Source organism: Electrophorus electricus, chromosome 3 (genome assembly GCF_013358815.1).
Source record: "Electrophorus electricus isolate fEleEle1 chromosome 3, fEleEle1.pri, whole genome shotgun sequence".
NCBI classification, from domain to species: Eukaryota; Metazoa; Chordata; class Actinopteri; order Gymnotiformes; family Gymnotidae; genus Electrophorus; species Electrophorus electricus.
In genome coordinates, this window is record NC_049537.1 from 9,469,339 (window position 1) to 9,493,008 (window position 23,670).

The following is a 23,670-nucleotide window of genomic DNA, read 5'->3' on the forward strand; positions in this document are numbered from 1 at the left end:
AGAGAAGCACATTGCATATTAATGTAGCACCTTGGCAACTAAGTCTGTTGTTGCTGAGTCATATGTACTTGCATGTAACCTCCATGTTTCATCATTCCTCTGCTACATTTTAATTAGACTGCATTTGTGAAGCCCTCCCATGATATCCAAGAGAACTAACTCAGTTGCTATGATAGAGTGCAAGATCAAACACTAGGATGGAACAATTTGTAAACCTGGGTGTCTTGTCAGTAACTAATGATTAACATCAATATACACATTGAACATGAAAGAATGTAACAGTGTAACCTGTCTTTATTGCATCATTCACTCTTTTCCACATGCCAAATTGAAATTATCAAACAAGTGAATGACCCCCAATCAGGCTTTAACTCTTTATTGTCTTTTTGATTTAAATGATGTTTCAAAATCTGGGGTTGCACATATTGCCATGATAAATATCAGAACACAAAGAAGTTATGTATCCTATTTTGCAGATAGTACATGACTATTTACATCTATGCAACATCACTGAAAATGTACTTTTTTTAAAAATGGATATGATTTTTAATAACGTGGCAAGTAAAAAAGTACATTGGCCAGTATGTCATAATTCTAGGTTCCATGTCATTTTTTATAGCAGGATATCAAGCAAGTACTTATCCCAGCTCGACAGAAGAAGCAAAAACCTTGTCTAAACAAGTTTTCCATTTTGCAGATTTTTAAAGCTGTCTGCATGCTGATATTCCACAGGAAAGCACAAGATAGATGATGGATACTCACTGTTTTGGTAAAATTTATAACATGGGAGGGTGGGCTGTAGTACTGACATCCTCCAAATATAAAGCATGTTTACATCTGTAAGAACTTTGCATTGAGTCAGGTGACAAGCAAAGTAATGCCACAACCAATAAAAATGGCAAATTCACCACAGGGTAGCAGTTAGGGCAAAGTATTCAGTGACTGTAAGGATGCTGCTGTACAGCATCTGCCCCAGGGTTTGAGAGTAGGAGTTTTCACCCATGCCAAGCACTGCAGCCTTTTTCAAGTCTTGTAAATTTAGCACCACTTTCGAGCAGTGGCTCGATACACCTCTCCATTGGCCCTTTGAAGAGATGCGCAACTGCCTAAACAAATATCCACTGAAAATATGCCAAATGAAGATTCAGAAGCTTTTAACATTGAAAATGTCTCAACTAAGGAAATGCCATTTGTTAAATCTCAGAGCCTTTTTGACAAGCAAGACATGTATGTGTACCACATTTAAAACTAAACCCACTCACACAAGCCCCCGTTTTAACAGTTCTTGGGGCAGAAAGGCCGCTAGTGCTAACAAATCAGAGAGAGCAGCACAATATTAAAGATCAGCAGTGTAATCATCCTCACCACATACATTTTATAGTTTAATTTATACTGTCTACCCCAGGCCTTAAGAATAAAGCCTTAAAGTGAAGTACATGTAAAAGATTTCTTGCCAAAATGTCACACTACTTGACGGCCACGTGTGTGGACATAGCATCAGAGTTGATGTTTAGTCAATAAAGGAAAGTCTCCTTTTTAGAATGGGGTTTTTACAAAGCAAATATTTTTTTCTGAGAAGAAGCTATTCCTCACAGGAGGCACATAAAATGCTTTCAGGGAACACTGGTTAAATGTAGAGAGATAAAGCAGGAAATTCATCAAACACCTTAGTTTTGCATACATTTCTCACAATTTCTGTATAGATATGCAATTTTTCCCCCCCCATCCTGAAAACTGAAGATGCCATCAACACATATGCAACTTTGGTTGATACAACTATTCATTTGGCTTCTTTTGTTGTCCCCTTTTCCACTGGGTTACACATTATTTGCCTGCATCACAATGTTGTAGGCAACGTTTAACCATCTTCATGTGCATTGAGAGGCTGATTTCCCACATCGTCCTTTTCCTCTTCTTCAACTAAGAAACGGACCTCAGCAGGTAGCAAGGCCCATAGAGAAAATCTCACATCACACTTCAAACTCAAATTTTCTATTTTTGTTGTTCATTTTTTATACTTCTTGGCTCTTGGTAACAACATGTATATTGTGGAGGAACTTATAATCAAGCAGAAAAAACAGGACTTCTGACTCTTGCAAAAATCACAGAAAAGCCTGGGATGTGCATTGTCAGTTCAATCGTTCATGGAGATTTTTTATTTCAGTGCCTAAAGACTAACATGCCTCAGTTGGTGTCCATGTGGTCGTCCATGGAATCGGGGGCTCCTCCGAGTGAGGCGGAGGCAGTGGGCCGAGATGGCCCCTCTCCGTCTCGTCGCTGGTAGAACAACACATAGGCTGCCTTGGTCTGAAAAAGAGATGGGTAGATGACTGCAAAGAAGGGTCGCTCTGAGAAACAACAGCCATGAGTCAGGCGACGTGCTCCCATTTCTCAAGGTCTAAAACATTCTTTATAATTCTCGACAATAACATGGGTTCTATGCAGTCAACACAGAGAGTGCTGGTGGAAAAAGATTTCATGGATACTTATGAAGCTCGAACAAAAGTTTTCAGGTGTCTTTAAACAAAGAAGTGGAAAAGACACTTGAGTATCTTACCACTATCTGATCTTCAGAGGCAGGTGACACACTGCTGTCATCAAAGTAATACCATTTTCCATCAGACTTATTCTTAGCATATGCAGTGTCTGTAAGAGGAAGTGATAGGAGTTACTGATTAAGCAAACGGGTCTGCGGTATCAGAATTACAAATATTGAAGTATTTCATGTCATCGGCGCAAATGGAGCAAGATAAGTATTTAACCAAGCCAGTACTATTTAGTGGAGTGCGTATGATAAAGACCCCAGTCACATGCAGTGAGATCATTTACACTTCCTCCTTCTACAGTGACCAAGAAAAACACTAGAAACCCTATCATGTTGCTTGAGAAAGAATGGAGGATTGGAGGGGAAACAAATGGTGGCAATCTACTGGAAGCAGATAAAACACTCAAGAACAACGACAAATTGAGAATTCTGACAGACTGAGGGTTTGAATGAGATTAGACAAATATTAACCCACTAGCTAAGACCTGTAAAGATTACTGAGGCATCTCTGTAGAGGAAGTCAGAGTTTCAACATAAATGCAATATATATATGACTCACAGTGACCACCTCCCATTCCTCCGTAGTGGTTGGAGACAGCAACAAGGTCATAGACATAGGGACTAGCTTTAGGGTCACAGACAAACTCGGACATATTCAAATCCCTGTGAAACAGACAACCCAACATTAGCACAATACCAGGGACTTTATGAAAATTAGCTGAATACGAAATTGCATACAACCTTTCAATCATTTCACTTAACCTGAATCATTTTAGATTCTGTATTCTTGCTTAATTTATAACCCTTGTTGGAAGTTATCGTTATTAAATAAGTACATAAGAAATGATCAGACATGCTTATAATTTTTTTTTTACTAACCAGGAACAAAATGGTTTGTTTTTGTCATTTGTAAATGAGCTGGGATGTTGGGTAACAATGCAGACCACTGTATATGGTTTGTGATTTCACAACTGTTCTTTTTGAACAAGACTTTAAAATCAGAACCTCTGAGCTTCTCTTAAAAGGAATTCTTCTGTTATTAGTCATTTCAACATGAAAATATTTGTCTGAGCATTTTCTGAGATGGTAGATAAACTCCATAGCAACAACCTTTTCACCTGGCTTAAGAACACAATGTGAATAGTGACACTGTCTAAGCTAATGCATATAGCCAAAATTTCCCTGTCAGAAGAAATTAAATCTTCCGTTTGTACAAAGGTCACGTTTGTCTGAACTACTGAGCAGACTGCACTGTCATGAGTGAAGCAGTTATTCCTGTTACACAGTTATTTCACATAGAAAAAAAGGCTGAGGAATTCTGCCACCTCTGCTTCTTAATGAGAACACAGCCAGTCAGTCTCTCAGACAACATCTGGTACAACCAGGATTCAAATCAGAATGGTAGCTATAAAAGAAGAAAAAAAAAGCATTGCTAAAGAGTGTGCTTACCAAGTGTGTCCATCCACTCTTAAACTGGACACACTGCAGAATTCTCCAAACCATCATACTATGGGCCTCCAGTAAACTCACACACCACAAATCCAGACTAAAGACTAGACAAAACATATGGCACAAGGCATAAGTCATGTGTCTGTCTTGAACACTTGCTCCCATCTGGTGGAGAAAATATTATATATGTGGTGAAATTCTTTTTCTCAGCACCTTACTAGGGTGTTTTTCAAAACTTCTGAGCAAAGTACCTTATCAAACCAGATCATTCAGGTAACACATGCAAGCCACCATTTCCAGAGGCCATAAAAAAATCTGAGGCCAACCTGAGCACTTACACAGGCTCTAGAAATTGGACTAGCACTGTTTCAAATTGTTACGTTTACATATTCAACATAATGATGAATAAAACATTTCAAAAGTGTCTTGTCTTCTAGAACCACCAGTATTAGCATTATGTACTCATTTCCAAAAACCTCTCAGCATACACACGCGCGCGCGCGCACACACACACACACACACACACACACACACACACACACACACACACACACACACACACACACACACACACACTGTATAATCCTCCTGCTTAGGGGTATCAGAGCTAGCATATTAATAACTTACATGAACGGATGCTCATTCTCTTTTAGCATCCGTGAGCACACATGACTGGAAGTTAAGGGTAAATAAATTTCACATAGCTGCAAGTTAGAATTAAACAAGACTGCACAAGCTAGCATTCACGTCTATGTTAGGGAGTGTACAGAGACTGCTTAATAACTAAAGAGGGAACAGCCTTGCCCATTTCAGACCCATCCCCCTAGTGCTTACACAATGCACTCATAACCAAAGCTGCTAACATTACCCATCCTTAATTTCAACAAATAGCTACTTAAATAAATTTATTCTATTGCCTAGCAATTTGTGATGCGAAAAAAGAATCAATAATTTTTTAATTTGCCCACAGCAGGTAATAATTTACAGTATTGTTATGATAAATACATACAAGGGCTTTTGGTCTACATTTAGTTAATTTTCAAATGTGCACAACAGATTTCCACTGTGTACACCACATGTTGCAATTATATGGGTGCTACGTATACAACAGTTTGAGGATTACTGTCGAACTTCTTAACAGGAACAAATTAAATGCTGCCTTCAGGTCAATGGCAACAAAAGGAGGAAACTGCTCATGTCCATTAAGACCAGACTGTCTGACCTGATGGGGAAGTCCACCACTGTGTCCAGTTTGTCTCTCCAGCAGCGGTTGTAGGAGAAACGTTTCAGATGCACTACCAGAATGCGGGGCAGAGACCACAGGTCAAACTTCTTAGTGGCCTGTTGGTGTTTCTTACATGTGGGGCAGTACCTGCACAGGGAGATAGCACTAATAGTTAACAGCTCAAAGCATTTTCAGACAGAAAAAAAAGCAAGTGTGCATAATAGTCAATTAATTGATAACATTAATAACAAAATTGTATGCTAAAGTGGTTCACTGCTGTGTGGCAATAGCCATGATGTCAGTGTATTCCTCCTCACCAAGGGTCGTGCTCTCCCAGGGTCTCCATAGTGGTAAAGAGCTCAATGCATTCCCTCAGAGCCACTGTAGCCTTCTTCTTCTGGGCCTGCATCATGCTCTCATGCTTCTCATAGGCCTTGAGAGAGAGAAAAGAGGTGATGTAATTTGGAGGAAAACTCCACTCAGACTTTAGGGAATGCAACTCATTAACTCACCTCTGCTTCCTGGTCATCGTAGCAAAGTCGTTTTGTGTCCGAGTCCCAGTCAATAGCTATTGTGGAATGTGCTGTGAAAATGGGAGAGGGTTTTTTTTTTTGGTTTTGACTTGATTTTCCTCCACATTCAAATTGATAGATCTCTTAAACTAAAAGTTAAATGAAAGAAAAGCAAGAAAGGTGCAATAGTTACGTGTGAGTTTGAGGATGCTTCCATCACATGGTAAGGAACTGATGTTGGCCGTGCCGTAGGAGTTGACCATGCTGAAAGAGAAGAGTTTGGGGCAGGAAGAACATGCCTTGCCACGGCCAACGGGTCCGTTCTCAGGCTCGGAGCCCTCTTCCTCCCCATCCACAGTCTCCGACTGACTGCTCTCTGGATCGGGGCTCACCTGGTGGTCCATGGCCTCGTCTTCACCTGTGACAATGCCAAAGAGAAATAGGAGTTAGCCAGTGCTCATCATGAACAATTCATGCATAATCTGCAAAGAAGTTAACGCTTCTTAAAGTTTTTCCATCTCACCGTCGCACACCCCATTCGGGCCATTGCAGGTGTCGGAGTGGCTGCTGCCATTGGTTGAGCCGGCACTGCAGGAAGCCGCATCCGACATGGGGCTGCTGCAACCACTCAGCCCTGTGCTGTGATTGGAAAGGGTTAGTGCTCCACAGTCCACTGAGTGGCTGCTGTTGGAAGATGTGGCTGAGGCAGACGCTCGGCTGTCCATCATGGCACCCTGTGAACGCTTCACGTAGCGCCTAAACAAATGATTTACCAAAAAAAAAAATAATAATTTCTCTCTTCAGTTTTTGAAGACTAACCACTTGGTTTGATTATGAGAAAATTACTGAAAGACTATTCTCCAAGTGTAGAATAAACCTGTGCCCAATTTTGGGAATTTCATTCAGAAAAGCAGGAGCCTGCTACATAGGTGTGGGAAAACAGCTCTGAACTGTGGTGCTCTGTCTAGTAAGGGAGAACACACCCGATTCTCTCCAGCACGCGTTCGTACAGTGCACCCATAGTCAGGTTGTGACGGGGGACGGAGATGAGGAGCGGCTGCCCGAACAGCACGGTACCCGATGAGCCTCCCCCGTGCTTCACATGCCTCTCTCTGAAGTATACGGGCAGGTTCATCTGCTCGCTGTCCTCCTCAAACACCTCGTAGCTACAAGACATGTATGGTATCAGAGGAATCCGTATACCTGAACACACATCATGTTTAGCTAGAAAACAAACTAGTCAAAAAGGCACAAGTGAAGTTTCTAATGCAATTAAATATTACAACACTACTTTTGATGACCGGACTTACACAAAGATGTCATCTTTTTCCATAATCTGGTTAAGACCATCATCCTTTCTATAGATTTTATGAAATCTGTGATTGTAAACATCAGCCACAATCATCTAAAATAAAAAAAACAGAGGACATGTAAACTGCAACTCAACAGCAAGGGAGAAACAGGAAACCAGCCGTAAGTAAAGGTGGTGTTTTGAGTCTCACATTGTCCACAGGAACTCCAGAGAGTTTGGCCAAAGCACTGCAGAGGTCTGCCACTGCTCCCAGTTTAGGGACGACCACACGAAACTAGAGAGTAAGGAGGAGAGAGAGAGAGAGAGAGAGAGAGAAACCCATGAAGGACTTTCATATGACCTTACTTCACATTTTATAAGTATCACTAAAATAACATTACTGCTGTCATCTCCACGTATTATATTTGAAAGAAATAAACAATATATTCATTCAATCTCAAGTTTTGTTGCTATTTTTTCATATCATTGGGAATGAGATATTGTTTCTTCTGCTATGGTACACACTACTATAGCCATGACCAAAAGTTGAGACTGACACCAGTCTTGGTTTTCAAAGTTTACTGCCTCGGTTTTTTTAGCTCCTTTTATCAGATGTTCATATAGTATAGTGAAGTACAATTATACAGCACTTCATATGTTTTGTTTAACTTTTTATTGACAAATACATCCAGTTTAAGCCAAGACAATATTTACGGCATTGACCCTTCTTTTATAAGACTGCTGCAATTCACCCTTGACATGCTGGATATCAGCTTCTGGGCAAAATCTTGAGTGATAGCAACCCATTCTTGCTTAATCTGTGCTTGGAGTTGATCACAGTTTCTGTGTTTTTGTTTGTCCACCCTCTTTTTGAGGACTGACCACAGGTTCTCAACGGAATTGAGATCTGGGGAGTTTCCATGGACCCAAAATTTCAACGTTTTGTTTGCCGAGCCACTTGGTTATCACTTTTGCCTCGTGACATGGTGCGCCGTCATGCTGGAAAAAGCATTGTTCATCTCCAAATTGCTCCTGGATCGTTGGGAGAAGTTGCTCTTGGAGGATGTTTTGATACCATTCCTTACTTATGGCAGTGTTCTTATGCGAACTTTTGAGCTAACCCACTCCCTTAGATGAGAAAAAATCCCACACATGAAAGGTCTCAGAATGCCTCACTGATGGCATGACGTGGTAGTGCTCACCTTTTCTTCTCCAGACAATTATTTGTCCACATGTCCCAAATAGTCTGAACAGGGCTTCATCAGAGAAAATAACTTTACCCCAGTCCTCTGCGGTCCAATCCCTATACATGCATAATGTCAGTCTGTCCTTGATGTTTTTCTTGGAGAGAAGTGGCTTCTTTGCTGCCCTTCTTGACACCAAGCCATCACCTCACTGTGCATACAGATACACTCACACCTGTCTTCTGCCATTCCTGAGCAAGCTCTGCACTGGAGGTGGCCTGATCCTGTCGCTGCATTCTCTTTAGGAGACGGTCCTGGTGCTTGTTTGACTCTCTCAGGTGCCCTGGAGCCTTCTTCACTGCAATTGAACCTCTCTCCCTGAAGTTCTTGATAAAATCAACCATTTATCAAATTTAGTGCTACAAGCAGCAATGTCCTTGTCTGAGAAGCCTTTTTGATAACATGTGCAGTCATCATTCCATTGTTCCTTGGAGGTAACCATGGTTAACAGAAAGAAACTTCAAGCGCCACCACCCTTTTAAAGCAACTAGTCTGCTCTTCTAATGAGCATAACAGAGTGATATCAGCTGTTTGTCCTCGTTAACACTTTCTCCTGAGCTAACGTGAACATCACTGAAATGATGTTAGCAGGCCATTTTGTGGCAGGGCTGAAAACAGTCATTTTTGTGGTTAAGTTCATTTTCATGGCAAGGAATGATTTTGCAATTAATTGCAATTCATCTGATCACTCTTCACAATCTAGAGTTAATGCAAATTGCCACCATAAAAACTGAAGCAGCAAACTTTGTGAAAACCAAACTTTGTGCTAGTCTCAAAACATTTGGCCATGACTGTAGAGTACAGCAGCACAGTACACAGCACAACATAAGGGTGCATCCCCAACACAACAGTATGAGGTAAGTACCGAAAAAGCAGGAAATACTATAAATACAGTACAGTAAAATACAAAAAATAGAGCACTATATGTATGGACAAAGACAAACCAGTACGTGGTAGCTTGCAAATGTCAAATCAAACCCAATACATCATAAAAAGTGTAATTAAGAACATGCTATGGAGTCTTACCTGCATGGGTTTAGACTGGGGGTTCATGCGGACCAGGACAACCTCCATGGTTCGGTCCTTCTTCATGGGCAGGGGCAACGTGAGGTAGCAGAAGGGGTCAAAGGTGACGGACACTTTGGAGCATTCTGGGCACACCAGCGTAGACTTGAACAGGCCGTGAAAGATGTCCACAATGATGGAATCATTACGTAGCCGATGGTTTGTCCATGCTTCCTTGGCTACAATCTGGCAATATTGAGTTGACAAAACAGTCCACACAGGAGCGTTCATTATTGACAATACACAGAAATCTGAAGTCATGGCTATTTACACAGTGAAGATGTTTCACAGAAATCAAACTTGATAAGCATACATAATCAACACTAAATAGTGGTTGGTTGGTTGGTTGGTAGGTGCCCCCCCATCTCTCTCTCTCTCTCTCACTCACTCACTCACACAAAAACAAGTATCTTCTAAATGTTTAATACAGGTGAGAAGAGTAGAGAAGGTGAAGAAAAGGGAAAAAAAAAGAAAAGACAGATTCTCCACTGATGCCCAGGGTGTGTGAGGGCCAGTGGCAAGCCCACTGCGCTGCTGTACTGGCTAGAGCAGTACCTCATCTGGCCGGCCCTCAGCATCCCTCAGGGCCAAGTAAGGCTTCTTCTTCACACGGTTCAGGTCCTCGTGTAGGCCGTCTAGCAAGAAGGCCAGCAGCTCCTGAGAGTCCTGCTGCTGGTACCCTGAGAACTGTGGAGCAAAGCGGCCAACCTGTGTCTGGACACAGAAAAACACAATCACCCTTCAGAATGAAGCCTTGCCATGCATCAAAGGTCACTTCACTTCATATTTAACATTTCTAATAAGTTTCACTCAAATCATGAATGCACTTTTCCTTTACCGGTAGGCTCTAGCTGCATGGGCTAAAAATGTTAACATTCATATATTTCATGAGGAATCAAGGATAATTGCATGACAAGCAAGTTAACAAAAATGCTAACAACAAAGCCTGTTTCTGCACATTTACTTTGAAAGTACGTGGGGCTATGTAGCTGCTCCGGCTAAGCCACATCTGCTTCACCAAATCTGCATAGGCCTCGGCTATCTCCCCCCGCATCCCTAATGGATTCTCCCGGTTGATCTCTGCCTCATACTGGTCCTCCAGAAAATATTCTGTCAGCGGGGTTGAATTACTCAGGCACTGGAAGAGATATATAATGAAAACTGAGAGAGGCATATACATGCATCATAAAGTTATTATAAAGTTATAAAATTATTGAGTACAAGTGTGTGTGTGGATAATATCTAGTATGCAGAAGTCAAATAAATGGTTTTTGTTCCATAGGAAGTTGTTGTGTGAAAGTATAAGCTATTATATTTGAGTATGTTTGTGTGTGTTTACCTGGAGTGCAGAGTTCATGAAGCAAGTGTTTCCCAGATTACTGAGGCCACAGAGGCCAGGCTGTGAGGCAGACTCTCTGTAGCCATAGGATGAGCTGTACGAGCTATAGCCTCCCAATCTGTGCGAGAGAAAAAGAACAGTCGTGACATCACAATGGAAAACATTCATCCAAGTCAGGCATGAATTCAGAAATCTGAAAACAGAAAATAAAAACAAAGATTTTCAATTTACAAACTAAAAATGGAGATCAATGTGAAGGTGACTGTAAAAGAATACATGCGGTTTTTTTTTATTTTAGATGGTACATTTTTATATCATTTAAAAACACACCTGCTACCGGTAGAGGTGCTGTTGTTCAGCATGTAACTAGAGTTGCTACTGTTGTCTCCATTGGTCACTGTGGAAGAAATGGTGGCAGATGAATTGGAGGAGAGCTTCGGGGATGTAGTGAAAGTCCTAGAGGTGGCAGTACTGGACCTGCAAGCAATTAAATTAGTCAATAAAAAGAACTTGTTAACACTGGCTGATGTTGACAAATGTCCAACAATGTGAAGAGAAATCTGAATATACTCACTTAGGATGGGAGGTTTGTCTAGGCCATGTGCCGTCTTCATTCTTCCTCTCAATTACAAGCACCTGAAGGCAAAGATCTTGTCACTGAACTCATTCAAAATCAAAGTGGCTTGCAGAGGCAACTCTCTTTAATTGCTAACCATGCCAACTGGCTTGGCTGGAAGCTGAATGGAATGGAGTGTTGAGGGATGTGCAGAGTCCTACCTGGCCCTGGAAAAGGCCGGCATCTTGAACAGTGCTGTCAGGCTTGTTTAGCTGCTCATAAGTGTTGCTCATGTATTTGTTCCACAATCGCGTCTCCTTTTCTGATGGGATATCAAAGAGAGACCTCATCTCCTTCTCAATGGTATCTAAGGGACAAAAATGATTAAAAGTCAACAGTGACCTACCAGTCACAATTCACAAACAGCTCTGACTTCAAAAAGAATTAAGAGACATGCTCCAACTGTGCTTCACTACTAGACATCTGTCACTATGTTTACAATAAAAGGTCTCATACCAATGGTATCGGCTTTGCTGAAATGGCAGGTAACCACATTGTCCATGTTATCATTTTCACAGAGGTTTAGCTCCAACAGGTAGACCTCCACTTTACAGTGCTTCACAAACATGCCATGCTCAACCACCTGGGGGGTGGGGGGATGGATCAGTGAGACAAGTTTGTGTTGTAAACCAGAACACATCTGCAATCATGGTTAAAGGGTCTGTAACCTTTGTGCATTGGACTAAGCATTAAGGTCGTGTGGGGAAAAGCAGGACAAGTACAGAGCTGGGACTAAAATCTCACATTATTCAAACTCTGCTAAAACGTCTAAACTATTTTTATATTTGTATAATAAAAAGACCCAACAAGAAAATGAAACTTAAACTTTAAAACTAGATACACTGCTGTGGTGACTAACAATGCAAGAAAATGCAAGCAAAAGAAAAGGATATATGTTCAAATACTATAAAATGTTTAATATGCTATCTCTTTGTATATTACTGCTTTTACAAAAAGTATCATATTAAACTAGACAGTTGCTAAGAAGTAAAGCAAAATGTATCTGAAGACATTATTCCCATCATGATTCAATTTATGTTACCTTCCTCACAATGGGTCGTTGACCCTCTAGACAGCCATACCAGCTGACGAGTTTATTCCATGCTTCTGTGGGCACCAGAACATAATCTAACTCATCTATAAGATGTTCTTTCAGCAATTGGCTTTCCTGGTCTGCAAAACAAAACAAAAAAACAGGAACAAAATTAAGAATACAACAACTAAAATATGCATCAAATTAAGAATGCTGATACGAGATAAATGATATCAGTGTTGCTTGGAAAGTTACAGGTCCCATATGGTAATTTTAATTGTCATTTTAGTATGTTTCATTCAGGATAATCCTGTTATCCAGGTTTCATGTTCTTACAAAAAAAAATGTTTTAACTAGTGGTGTTAATTAATTGTACACAGAAAACACCTTCAATGTCTTGTTATTCAACATGAAGCAAAAATGGTCAGCCATAATTACAGGGCAACAACCATAACAAAAAGCAGGGACTTCATGTAATGCATGTACATGTGGTTATTCATTGATGTTCTCACTTAGCAAGTAAATAAGTCTCATTAATTTAGAATCATTTACTTCTTCTATACACAAGACATATCTTTTACAAGATTCATATTGATTATATTATTACCTGAAAAAAGTCCAGAGTTGTCAATGGGTCCTGGATATAAATTGCGTTCTCCAACATTGTACATATCCCAACTATCAAAGCCCACATATTTTTTCCACTGTTTGAACCATCGGCTGTCAATCAAAAACCTACATAGGAAAGATAGAGGGCACAGTTCATCAAAGTAAATCACAAGAAGGTAATACCAATCCAATTATATAACTAACTTTTCCAATGTGTGTGATAAATTGTTTGATTAATGATTAACACAAAGCCAATATAATGCAAAAAGCAATATATAAGGTAAACTACCACATTCTGTCTCACCTTACCAATACAGAAACAGTGAACCGGAAAGTCTTAACTCTGAAGTAGGAATCTGTTTTGCTGCATAAGCTTCTTAGCAAGGACTCCAAATAAAGAAATGATGTGAATTTACAGCTGATTTTCAGTTATGCTATTGGCACAATAGCCTGTAATGACAATTCTAGAGAGTAAATTACCCAAGTCAACCCTAATCACCAACTTATATTTTTCTACTGTCAAACTAATTACTAGTACAGATCGCTAATATGAAGCCCAAATGAACAGTCATGCAGCTGGGTGGTCATATCTTGGTTCTAACATCACAACATAATACTACGGCGACATAACCTCATACTAGGGCTTGGATTGCTTTTGTAATTGCCTCGGGGTTTTTCGTTAATCGGGTTTTTTTTTATGGTGACAATCAACACAGTCGCTGGGTGTTATCCAGTGCCCATGACAAAGCAGTAGCTGGCTACTGTAGCTAGCTTGGTAGATTGGTTACTAACATGACTAACCTAAGCTTGCTAAATAGCATGTAATGCCTGTATACCTGTCTACAGACAGGCTTTGAAAAAATAAAGTGTTTTTTTCCCTCAGGGAGGTGACATGACCTTATAATAAGCAGCTATAAAACATGATTTTTCCATTCTAGCCTAGTTAAAATAGCCACCATTCTTGGAAACTGCGTAAATAGCCAGCTCCTTGTCGTAAAATTCTGGATGACCTAAGAATTGAAAGCCAGGTAGAGCCACATTATTTATTTCATAAATAATGTTGGGGAGTGTATGTAATTGGATTGATCCGAAATTCAATTTCCAAAAAAGCGACGTTTTAACAGGTGAACTGAAAAGTAACACCAGCTAACTGATTAGCAAAATAGATACCGGTAACCTTAGCTAACTTCGGGAAGCTAACGTTAGGCAACGTTAGGCTCGCAACAGCGAGCTACCCTTAGCTCAGATAAGACGTTTGACTAAAGCTACATAGGTAACTAGCTGTCAACAAATATAGTAGTTAGCTAGCTAGCTACGTCCTGTAATAGTACACTGAAATCAAATGTTGTCAAAATAAGGCATCAGCCGCATTTAAGCGACAATCAGATTAGCTACTTTGCAGGCTACATGTTAGCCAAGCGTTTAAGAACCTCGATTTAGCAGATTTGCTTCCTAGCCTGTTAGCTTAGCTAGCAGTTTCCTGTCCAGTGTCAAACTGTTTCCCTGGCGGTAGGCCTGAAATGATTCACACGATCGCAGCGCAATCAGGCTAGCAACGCTATAGCTAATTAGCTAGCTAACCTAGCTAGAAACGTAAGGTTGTTTGCTAACTTGGATCCAGCGTAGACAGCGATACGTATATTTAGTCTTACCATTCGTCTCCCTTTCGGAGTGTAGTTTTTAGTAGTGCTCCGATGGTCTGTTTTTGGCTGTCGACAGAAGGTAAGGGGGTTTGGGATAGAACCGGCTCCGCATCAGGGTCTGAAGCGTTACCCGACTCGGGTCCGCCTCCCTCCGCCATCGTGCAGTGAGTGAACCCGCAGCGGTCGTGAGCACGCGCAACCGTAGGAAACGTGCTAGCTTGCCTGCCTGCCTGCCTGCCTAGTAAACAGACAAGTACACTACTCCTAAGTTCTGCGATTCGCAGTTACATACACTCGACACTGGGGGCGCATGCTCAACCTATATGTGGAGGAAAAGCTTTATAAACATTGTCCTTACTATACCAATTGATTAGTAGACGTAAACTCTAAAATTAAATAAGTGTATAGGGATATACCTAGCAGTCTGTTGTTAACTGTCTAAAACATTTTATTTTTTAAGCGGCTATAGATAAAACACTATCTGCATGTAAAAGAACTGAATATATTTATATAGGTTACCTTTTCACATTATTGGAAGAGGGGGGGAAAAAAGTTACTCACTGGCCACTTTGTTAGGTTTTCTTATCTTACAAAGTGCCCTTCATAGATGTACTAAAAACTGTAGCCCATTTGCTTTTATGCCAATCTGTCAGCCTCATGCCAGTTTCACTGCTCAGCTGAGTGGTCTACCATACAAAAGGTATCTAAATGTTGTCAGAAACTGATTACTGATGAAGCAGTAGAGTCCATAGGTGGCATACAGTCTCTAATATTTCAATTCCAAGGTAGGGGTTTCTAACAAAGAAGACAATGGTGTACTATCCCTGGCATCAGTAATAAAATAGTAAGTAAATAATAATAAAATACTAAATAAAATAGAACACTTTCTGGCTAGGTCTCATCCTACCTAAAGAACATTCAAGGGAGGGACAATTTCACCAAAAAAAGATTCACAGCCAATATTTTCATACATTTTCTACGAGGTAAATTATAAAAAATATTTGAGTTTCAAGACAAGATACTTCTGCACTAATTAATTATGGCACAAAAACACAGCTGTTTGGACAAAACAAGTTCTATTATGGATAAACACTTCCTGCAATTGCATCATGGTGTCAATTCACCTTACAAATGTTTCAAAACAAATGATACAAAACTAAGCACAAGAATGAAGAATTGCTAAAAAAAAAAGAAAAAAAAAGACGACTACCAGTTTCTTAAGGGCAACACATAAGATGGGGTGGAGAACATGTTTCACAAAGGGCAGGAGTGGCTGCAGGTTTTTATTCCAACCAAACAGGAACACACATGCACTCTTCACTAGCTTCTGCTTAGTTAGAATGCAATCCTGCAGCCACTGTCAGGACAGGCTCCACATCCCTGATGTTAGGGATAATGAAAGGTGGGCCACACTAAGCCACTATTAGTAGAAGGAAGTTCTACAATAATCCCTGTAACTACACTTTTTTGGGATTGGTCCACTTTTTAATAATCTTATGAATATTAAAAGGGAATGTTGCTGTCAAAAACCTGGTAATAATAAGACGAGGTTTTTTTAGTTACCAATCTAATTGGGTCAATTAAATGTATATTTTCTCCCAACCAAACAACCCAGATTACTAACTAATGAGTTTAGCTTCACAGTATATGTACCCCAGGCCACAAGCTACCCATCATTTGCACCACTGTATTACAAGTAGCTATTATAGAAAGTGGTTTATTAAGTTAAGCATGATTTCATTCAACTACTTCCATAATGCAAAAATATAAAGGTAGTGGGATAAAGACAGAACAGTGTACGCATACATAACAGGGAGATGTGTCAACAGTTAGGTTTATGCAGTTCAACTACAAATACCAGAATGTGTTTTATCAGTTCCAAAACCAGTCCATTCAGTTTAATCATAATTAGATTGTAGGTTAGGCGATTTTTGCTCCTGTCCTGGGCACCTACTGCCCTGCACATTTTCAAATTTCCTATACACCCAACACACTTAATCCAGTTTATTGGCTAATTATGAAGCCCTTCATGAGTTGGATCAATCCTTTGTGTTGGGCAAAGAAAACCTGAAACTGTATAAGAACTGGAGTTATTTTTTTAGGTCATGCCCTTTAATGCCTTTCTCTAGTGTAGCAGACACTTAAAAAATGCCTGATGGCAAATCTTTGCTGAACATGCCAGACAGATCCAAGTCCTTGCTCATTAGGTCCTCCTCCACGTTCTCTAGCGCCCACTGATGGTCAGTCAACTCTAGTGCCTCCCACTCAGCCTAAGAACGAATCATAATGCAAGTTTTTTTAGAAGCCTCAACTGCATTAGTATTTGCATGCATATGTGCCTCTCCCTTGACCTAGTTATTAAGAGAAAAGTAACAATAGCATGCAGTCCTTGAAATGTTGTTCAGATAAAAACAAAATCTTAGACTAATAGATATTCATTCATCTGCAGTGATCTGAGATTGGGTTTTGCATGTATTTTGTTACATATTGCTCAAACCATTATTTTTAATCCCCAAGCTCTTTTTCTAATACCTTGAATGCTTTGTTTGTGTCTGCAGGCATTGCCATGGCGGCACCACTCATTTGGTCCTGCATGATGCGAGACTGATCTGCACCTGGCCAGGGAAAATAGAATTAATGTTAAGAACACATATTTCATATGGTGTATTGTAAAATCGGCGCTCGATCAATATGTGTGAAGTGTTCAAAGACACGATCTGAGTGGCTCGCAAATTCACTATCTTTGGACCTGTCATTGAGCCCAAGTCCAGTAGTTTGAAATGCGACTGGCAGCAAGCAGTAGTAAGTGCGATGTCATGTTGCAAACAATGAGCATGCAAAATATGGAGTTAGGGGAAACCTGGGGGAGGAGTTGTACAGCATCAACATGCATGGCTACGCTTATAAATAAATAAAAAACACACACACATTGTATGTATATATATATATATATATATATATATATATATATATATATATATATATAAAAATCAATATATATACACACACACACAATATATATATACATATATATATATATAAATAAATATATACACACACACACTATATAGATAGATAGATAGATAGATAGATAGATAGATAGATAGATAGATAGATAGATAGATATCTATATATCTATATATCTATCTCTCTCTCTCTCTCTCTCTCTCCTGACTCTGCACAACACAGAGGCTCCTATCAGGCATCACTGGGGCTAAGAGAAGTAGGTACATGTTTCAATGCATGAGCAGGGCCCAGAAAGCCATTGGCAAGAACACCAGAGGAGCCAAGCTCCAGCTGCTGGTGGACAAAACTGTGATTTCAGACTGTAAGACCAGACAGACCAACCTGTACACTACCTGGATTGATTACAACAAAGCCTGCCCCAGACATGGATCTTGGAATGCTTGTAACTGTATAACATCAACAAGACTCCAAGAGCCTTCATCAAGAACTCAAAGGTGTTGTGGAAGTCGACCCTAGAAGCCAACTTCAAGCCTACAGCACTAGTCACTTTAAAGTGCAGGATTTACCAAGGAAATGCCGTGTCACTGCTGCTGTTCTGCATCAGCCTGAACCTCCTCAGTGACTACCGATACCGGCTGCAGAGTGAAGCAACAATCAGCCACCTCCTGTACATGGATGACATCAAGCTGTATGCCAGAAGTGAATGAAATATCGACTCACTAATCCATCGCAATGGGATATACAGCAATTGACACTGGAATGTCATTCGGACTGGATAAGTGTGGTCTTATGGTCACAAGGTGAGGGAACATAGCTAAAACAGAGGGGATTTATAGGAGCCATGTGCTGAATTTGGAGGTCACAATCCCTAGTGTTCCAATTATCACAGGAACCATAGATGCCTTCACCCTCCCCATCTTTTTTAGCTCTTCTTTCTGCCCCTGGAAGTTCTCAAGCTTTTTGTGTTCCTTGAGGCTGCTTCACTTGATTATATATCACACAGAGATCTGATGATTTTGAAAGTCGTGTTATCATACTAACTTTCAAATCAAAATCAATATGTGGGCCAAGCATCATAATCTTCTACTACAAGAGGGGGTTCTTACCATTGTCTTGTCCAAGAATCAATGAATACATGCTTCTCAATCCAAAGACATTCAGGAAATACCAAGATGCTGAGCTTACCCTGCAAATATAAACAGTAAAAACATCCATAATGCTGTTACATTGGATAATGTATCTCTTATACTAGGGACATCTTTTCCCCCCCCCATGCTTTGATGCTTTTGATAATTTCCATAATACATGTCAGAACATTTTTCATGAGCAGCAATAATCAATAGCGTACAAACCTGTACATTCTTTACTAGTAGAATAGGTGCACACAATATCTAAAAAGTATGCGCATGTATAAAAATCTTGCTGGAAACCACTTACCAGGATGCATCAAGTGAGAGCAACTCGATGCCCTGCTGCAACATTGGTTTGAAACGAAGTGTGAGAGGAAATGGTACCTTGGCTGAATAGAGAAAACAATTGTTCTTCATCAATATGTACAACACTGTGTGTCAGGGTTCAACATAACAATTGACCAAGATAAGTAAAATGCAACGTTGGGACAGCATCATAAAAATTAACTTGCCCAGTTGGGCCAGTTCAAGTTGGGGTCAGGGGCACAATATGTTAACAACGTAATTGACACCAAACTGACGGGAGGCTCGGAAATAAGCACATTTCCCTCTCAGCGCTAGAGTCTTGGTTTTGAGTCCCTATCTGGGTGGACTTTCCATGTTCTCCCTGTGTCTGTATGGGTTTCATCCAGGGTCTCTGCTTTCCTCCCACAGTCCAAAAACATGGAAGTTAGTTTGACTTGATACTCTAAATTGTCAAAATCATTGAATTCAGGTGTTCCAATCACTTCCATGACCACAGGTGTATAAAGCAAAGCACCTAGGCATGCAGACTGATTCTACAAACATTTGTAAAAGAATGGGTCGCTCTCAGGAGCTCAGTGAATTCCAGTGTGGTACCGTGATAGGATGCCACCTGTGCAACAAGTCCAGTCTTGAAATTTCCTCGCTATTAAATATTCCACAGTGATTGGGAATGATGGCAAGTAAGCCATGAAATGGTAGACCACATAAATAACACAGCGGGGTCAGTAGATGCTGAGGCACATAGTGTGCAGAGATCAGCAACTTTCTGCAGTCAACGGCTAGAGACCTCCAAATTAGTTCAAGAACAGTGCAGAGAGAGCTTCATGGAATGGGTTTCCATGACTGAGCAGCTGCATCGAAGTCTTACATCACCAAGGGCAATGCAAAGCGTCAGCTGCAGGGGTGCAAAGCACGCCACTGCTGGACAATACAGCAGTGGAGACATGTTCTCTGGAGTGATGAATCACAAGATTTGTCAATAATTCCCATAAACACATTCCTAAACCTTGTGGAAAGCCTTCACAGAAGAGTTGGAAGTAGTTATAGCTGCAAAGGGTGGGCTGACATCATATTAAACCTTATGGATTAAGACTGGGATGTCACTCAAGTTCATATGTGCGCGAAGGCAGACGAGTGAATACTTTTGACAATATAGTGTATAATTATATATGTGTGCGTGTGCTTCCAGTGATGGTTGGTGCTCTGTCCTGGTCTTAACCTGCGCCCTTTTCCCTACAGTCCCCAAGGAATACAGCGTACTCCGTTGGGTATACACTGCGTGCAAATTGGCTGCCGCTTCTCATTGGTGTTTACGTGATTGTAAAAGCTAATATCTGTCAAGTGTCCTTGAGTATGAGAAAGGTGCTACATAAAGAGTAAACAATCATTAAAAACTCAATTCACTTGAATATTTAACCCCTCATAATGCAAAATCAAAACAAACCAATGATATTATAAATAATGTCAGAACATTGCAGGAAACATTGCAGGGTGCAGGAAAATGGTGAAGCACGAATACAAAGCAAAGAGAGTCCAGAGCTTCCTCATGGGTCAATTTTGACCCCTCTGTACCTGATGTGTTCTGCAATGTTTGTAGGGAATATCCTAACAAGGCAGACAAAATTTTAGAAATTGCTCAACAAATCTCGTTGTCCTAATTCGTATAGCAGCAAAAGTCCTTAGCGTGTTTGGACCACTGGTCATGTGCATACGACAGATGAACAATGAAGCAGATTCCAAGTTGACCAAGTTCCAAGTTCACCACAAGGGCATATCATAGAGTTAAAAGAAAAAAGTTTGTTATGAAACCTTTGTGTACTTATTTATATGTGAGTATCACTTGAAAATACAAAGATTTGTTCATGACAGTAGAAATTTGGTTTAGAACAGTGAATATTCCAGTCACTCGCCCAACCAAGCAAGCTGGAAAATAAAAGCTAATGTTGAACCCTGTGTGTAATGCAAAATATGGTTATATCTTTAGCATGCAACCATCGACATATTTGGTGATAAACTTTGCTGTGAAACTTGAAAATGATAAAGTATGTGCCTTACTTGTGACAAATCCAGAAAAGGTCCAGTTGATCCAGCCACCAATAAGGATCATGGGAAGGACATTTGTCACATTGCCTTTCATCATATCTGTTAACATGCTGGGATCTGAATTGATAATTAAAATAGGCACAAAAAGGCACATTGAAAAAATACTTTCCAAAACAAAATATCCATTGGTTTTGCATAAACTCTGAGTTGCTTACCAGTCATTGGAGAAGGAGGCACCACCTTTCTTTTTGTCTTTTTAAAGAATCCATCATCTTGATTGTTGAAGTAAAATTTCCTCATCAAGAAAGACTATTTAACAGAGCAGTACATGTATTTATTTCTGGAACAACCTATACTAAATGGTCATAACTTTGTTTAACTATACTTTGTTCCTTCCAGCTATGTGGCCTCTTGTTTATGTTTCCTAAAATCCTACAGCCTCTTCAAAGTTAAAAACCTCCATTTGCCATGCCAACGTCATGTTATGGTTTCCTCATGTGAGGCACAAAGAAAATGTCTATTCAAAATAATACAAATGATTTCCCCATCTAAAAGTATTGTGTATCTACTGTAGATCATTTTTCCTTACTTTTTGACTATTGAGCTCACCTGTTTGGGGATGTATTTTCCATTTTCTCTTAATATTCTGCTCCTGATGAGTACTTGGCTGTGTGTTAAGCATATACACAGCACTGTTAATGTACAGAGCAAAAAAACTGTAATATAGTTAAATCTAGACAGTTTGAGGCTTTGTTTAGCTAAGACCTTCAGAAGATCTTACCAATTCTACTCCTGCAAGGGGTAAAAATTAGTTCTATAATGAGCTAAACTGAATCAAGCACTGTATTCTTTAAGGACTTTTTGTCCTTGCATTAGGGAATCACCAAGTAGGTTACCCAGTCACTTTCTGATTTAGGTCAAGCAGCTTCAATCTACAGAATGTATCTGTTATAACCAAGTCTCTATCCAGCTACCAAGTACGTGTAATCCACTGCTCCAGAATGTCGATTTCTGTTAATGTTTTTGTTCCTTAAGAAAACTTTAGCCAGATCAGTGTACTGTCCAATTTTATGAACAAAAATGGTTTGCTTGCTTGTTCTTCTGGTCACGCTTAATCCTTACAGCTCATTCCTTACCCTTAAAACTGATTAATCTATTCCTATCACTCAGCATGGATGGCATGTTTTGAAGGACCTTGTCCTTAAACTTTTAAGAGCAAATCAAATACAATACAGCACTGAGCTTATCACCTGCATGTGTAATGAAGTTAGTTCAACTCATGTCAGAGAATATCTTAGGTCCAAGAAATCTATTGTAATTTACTAGCAAGTGATAGTGTAGTCGTCAGTGTTAGAAAACATAACGTAATGTAGCTAGAACACTGTACTGTAGTTATTGTCAACATGTAGTGAATTGAGAAAAATATCAAATTTACCTGTCTGAAACCTGCTCTAGAGTGAGTTTCTTGTCACTTTGTAACAAAATCGAGACGTAATGTCGAATGACTCCAACGAGAAAAGTGATGAACACAATGGGTAACACAACCCAGAGGCGAATATTGGAGTCCAAAAGAAGTTCAGGTTCAGCCATGGTTTACTGGCGTGATGCTGGCAGGATCACCTTTCCAACCTATGGGTAAAAAGTGCTAGGTTTTTGTATACATAACTACAAATATTTATATTTCAGCAACGTGCTTTGCCTTAGACAATGGCTACAAAACTAAGTTAAATTCTTTGCTACATTAGCTAACCTAGCTAATTGAATGGATACAATCGCTAGATGCAGTAACTAGCACATAAATGTAACCTAGTTTGCTATTTTCTAAAACAAATAAGAAATCCTTATCTGTTAGGTAAGTTAAAGCAAGTCTAGCCAGATGTGCGAGTTATCCTTTCATTTAACTACTCGTCAATTGGTTTTATTCTTATTCTCCTTCACGTGCGGCTAGTTGATAGAACTAGCCATCTTAGCTACCTTGTACTAGATAATTACCAAACGGCCTAAATTTCACCTTCTCTGCCCAGCGTTAACCAGCTACCTCGTTAGCTACCTAATTTAACAAAAGAAGCTCTCTTAAGATCGACGACACTAGATTAAATGTCATTCTGAACTACTGCTTAAAAACTGTATAGCTAAATCTAGCTAGCTCATGGGGATGCTCCACTAGTCAGTGGCTGATAGTGATACAACACCTAAGCTAACGCTATTTATCAAGTCGAGAGGTTTGCTTTTCAGCAACAATAAACGTTTTACCTTGTCACAATCGGATATCTCCGTAATGTTATAACCGTAACCACGCACTAAACCAAAGCCATCAAGCCCTTCCTGCAGCATCAGCGCCGACGAAGGTGATAGCTAACGACCAAGTGTATAGACGCAATTTGCATTGTCAAATCATCCCCACTTGTGAAGTCCGACACAATGCCGACGTTTTCAAAATGGCGCCTAACGGATTTACAGACTAACAGTACACTTCGAAAATTTCCATAGCTTTTTTTATGCAAGACCTCAGCAATAGTACTGATAATACTTTTTTTTGCGATGTCCATACTTCGCTCAGGTTATTAAAATTAAAATGAAAAAATTTATTGAAAATGTATTTCATGAAATAATGCCCTGGAGGGCCAACTTTCTCCAAACATTACGCTTATGC

General features: G+C 39.9%; 2 protein-coding genes across 3 annotated transcripts; both read right to left on the reverse strand.

The window, feature by feature from the left end:
- Positions 1-271: 271 nt before the first annotated feature.
- usp4 (ubiquitin specific peptidase 4 (proto-oncogene)) lies at positions 272-14,798 on the reverse strand. Of its 2 annotated transcripts, none has more exons than XM_026997535.2 (22): positions 14,581-14,798; positions 12,927-13,054; positions 12,329-12,459; positions 11,743-11,869; positions 11,448-11,593; positions 11,245-11,306; positions 11,001-11,147; positions 10,671-10,788; positions 10,296-10,469; positions 9,887-10,045; positions 9,293-9,517; positions 7,234-7,317; positions 7,042-7,136; positions 6,715-6,897; positions 6,255-6,370; positions 5,925-6,149; positions 5,732-5,802; positions 5,537-5,652; positions 5,217-5,366; positions 3,105-3,208; positions 2,558-2,646; positions 272-2,307 (listed from the first exon to the last, which is right to left on the reverse strand). In XM_026997535.2, exons 1-22 carry the CDS (start codon positions 14,727-14,729, stop codon positions 2,185-2,187), a joined length of 2,922 nt encoding a protein of 973 aa, XP_026853336.1. In that variant the 5' UTR covers positions 14,730-14,798; the 3' UTR covers positions 272-2,184. The 2 variants fall into 2 exon arrangements, with proteins under 2 accessions (XP_026853336.1, XP_026853329.1); XM_026997528.2 differs by having other exon boundaries at positions 6,255-6,487.
- An 832-nt stretch (positions 14,799-15,630) lies between these two features.
- On the reverse strand, positions 15,631-23,437 carry emc3 (ER membrane protein complex subunit 3). Its single transcript, XM_035524744.1, has 9 exons — positions 23,271-23,437; positions 22,453-22,646; positions 21,627-21,684; positions 21,233-21,326; positions 21,030-21,134; positions 18,976-19,057; positions 18,645-18,724; positions 17,104-17,186; positions 15,631-16,841 (listed from the first exon to the last, which is right to left on the reverse strand). The coding sequence occupies exons 2-9, from the start codon at positions 22,605-22,607 to the stop codon at positions 16,713-16,715; spliced, it is 786 nt and encodes a 261-aa protein (XP_035380637.1). The 5' UTR covers positions 22,608-22,646; positions 23,271-23,437; the 3' UTR covers positions 15,631-16,712.
- Positions 23,438-23,670: the final 233 nt, after the last annotated feature.

What these genes read in the sequence shown, in the direction of transcription:
- emc3 (XM_035524744.1), bottom strand. Translation starts at nt 22,607, where the DNA reads ATGGCTGAACCTGAACTTCTTTTGGACTCCAATATTCGCCTCTGGGTT. An exon ending in GAAAATACATCCCCAAACAG is followed by an intron (nt 21,327 to 21,626) that starts GTGAGCTCAATA and finishes TCTGTTAAATAG; the next exon opens with TCTTTCTTGATGAGGAAATT. An exon ending in ACACAAACAAAGCATTCAAG is followed by an intron (nt 16,842 to 17,103) that starts GTATTAGAAAAA and finishes ATTCGTTCTTAG; the next exon opens with GCTGAGTGGGAGGCACTAGA.
- usp4 (XM_026997528.2), bottom strand. Translation starts at nt 14,729, where the DNA reads ATGGCGGAGGGAGGCGGACCCGAGTCGGGTAACGCTTCAGACCCTGAT. An exon ending in CTGAGGGCCGGCCAGATGAG is followed by an intron (nt 9,518 to 9,886) that starts GTACTGCTCTAG and finishes CAATATTGCCAG; the next exon opens with ATTGTAGCCAAGGAAGCATG. An exon ending in CTGGGAGAGCACGACCCTTG is followed by an intron (nt 5,367 to 5,536) that starts GTGAGGAGGAAT and finishes CTCCCTGTGCAG; the next exon opens with GTACTGCCCCACATGTAAGA.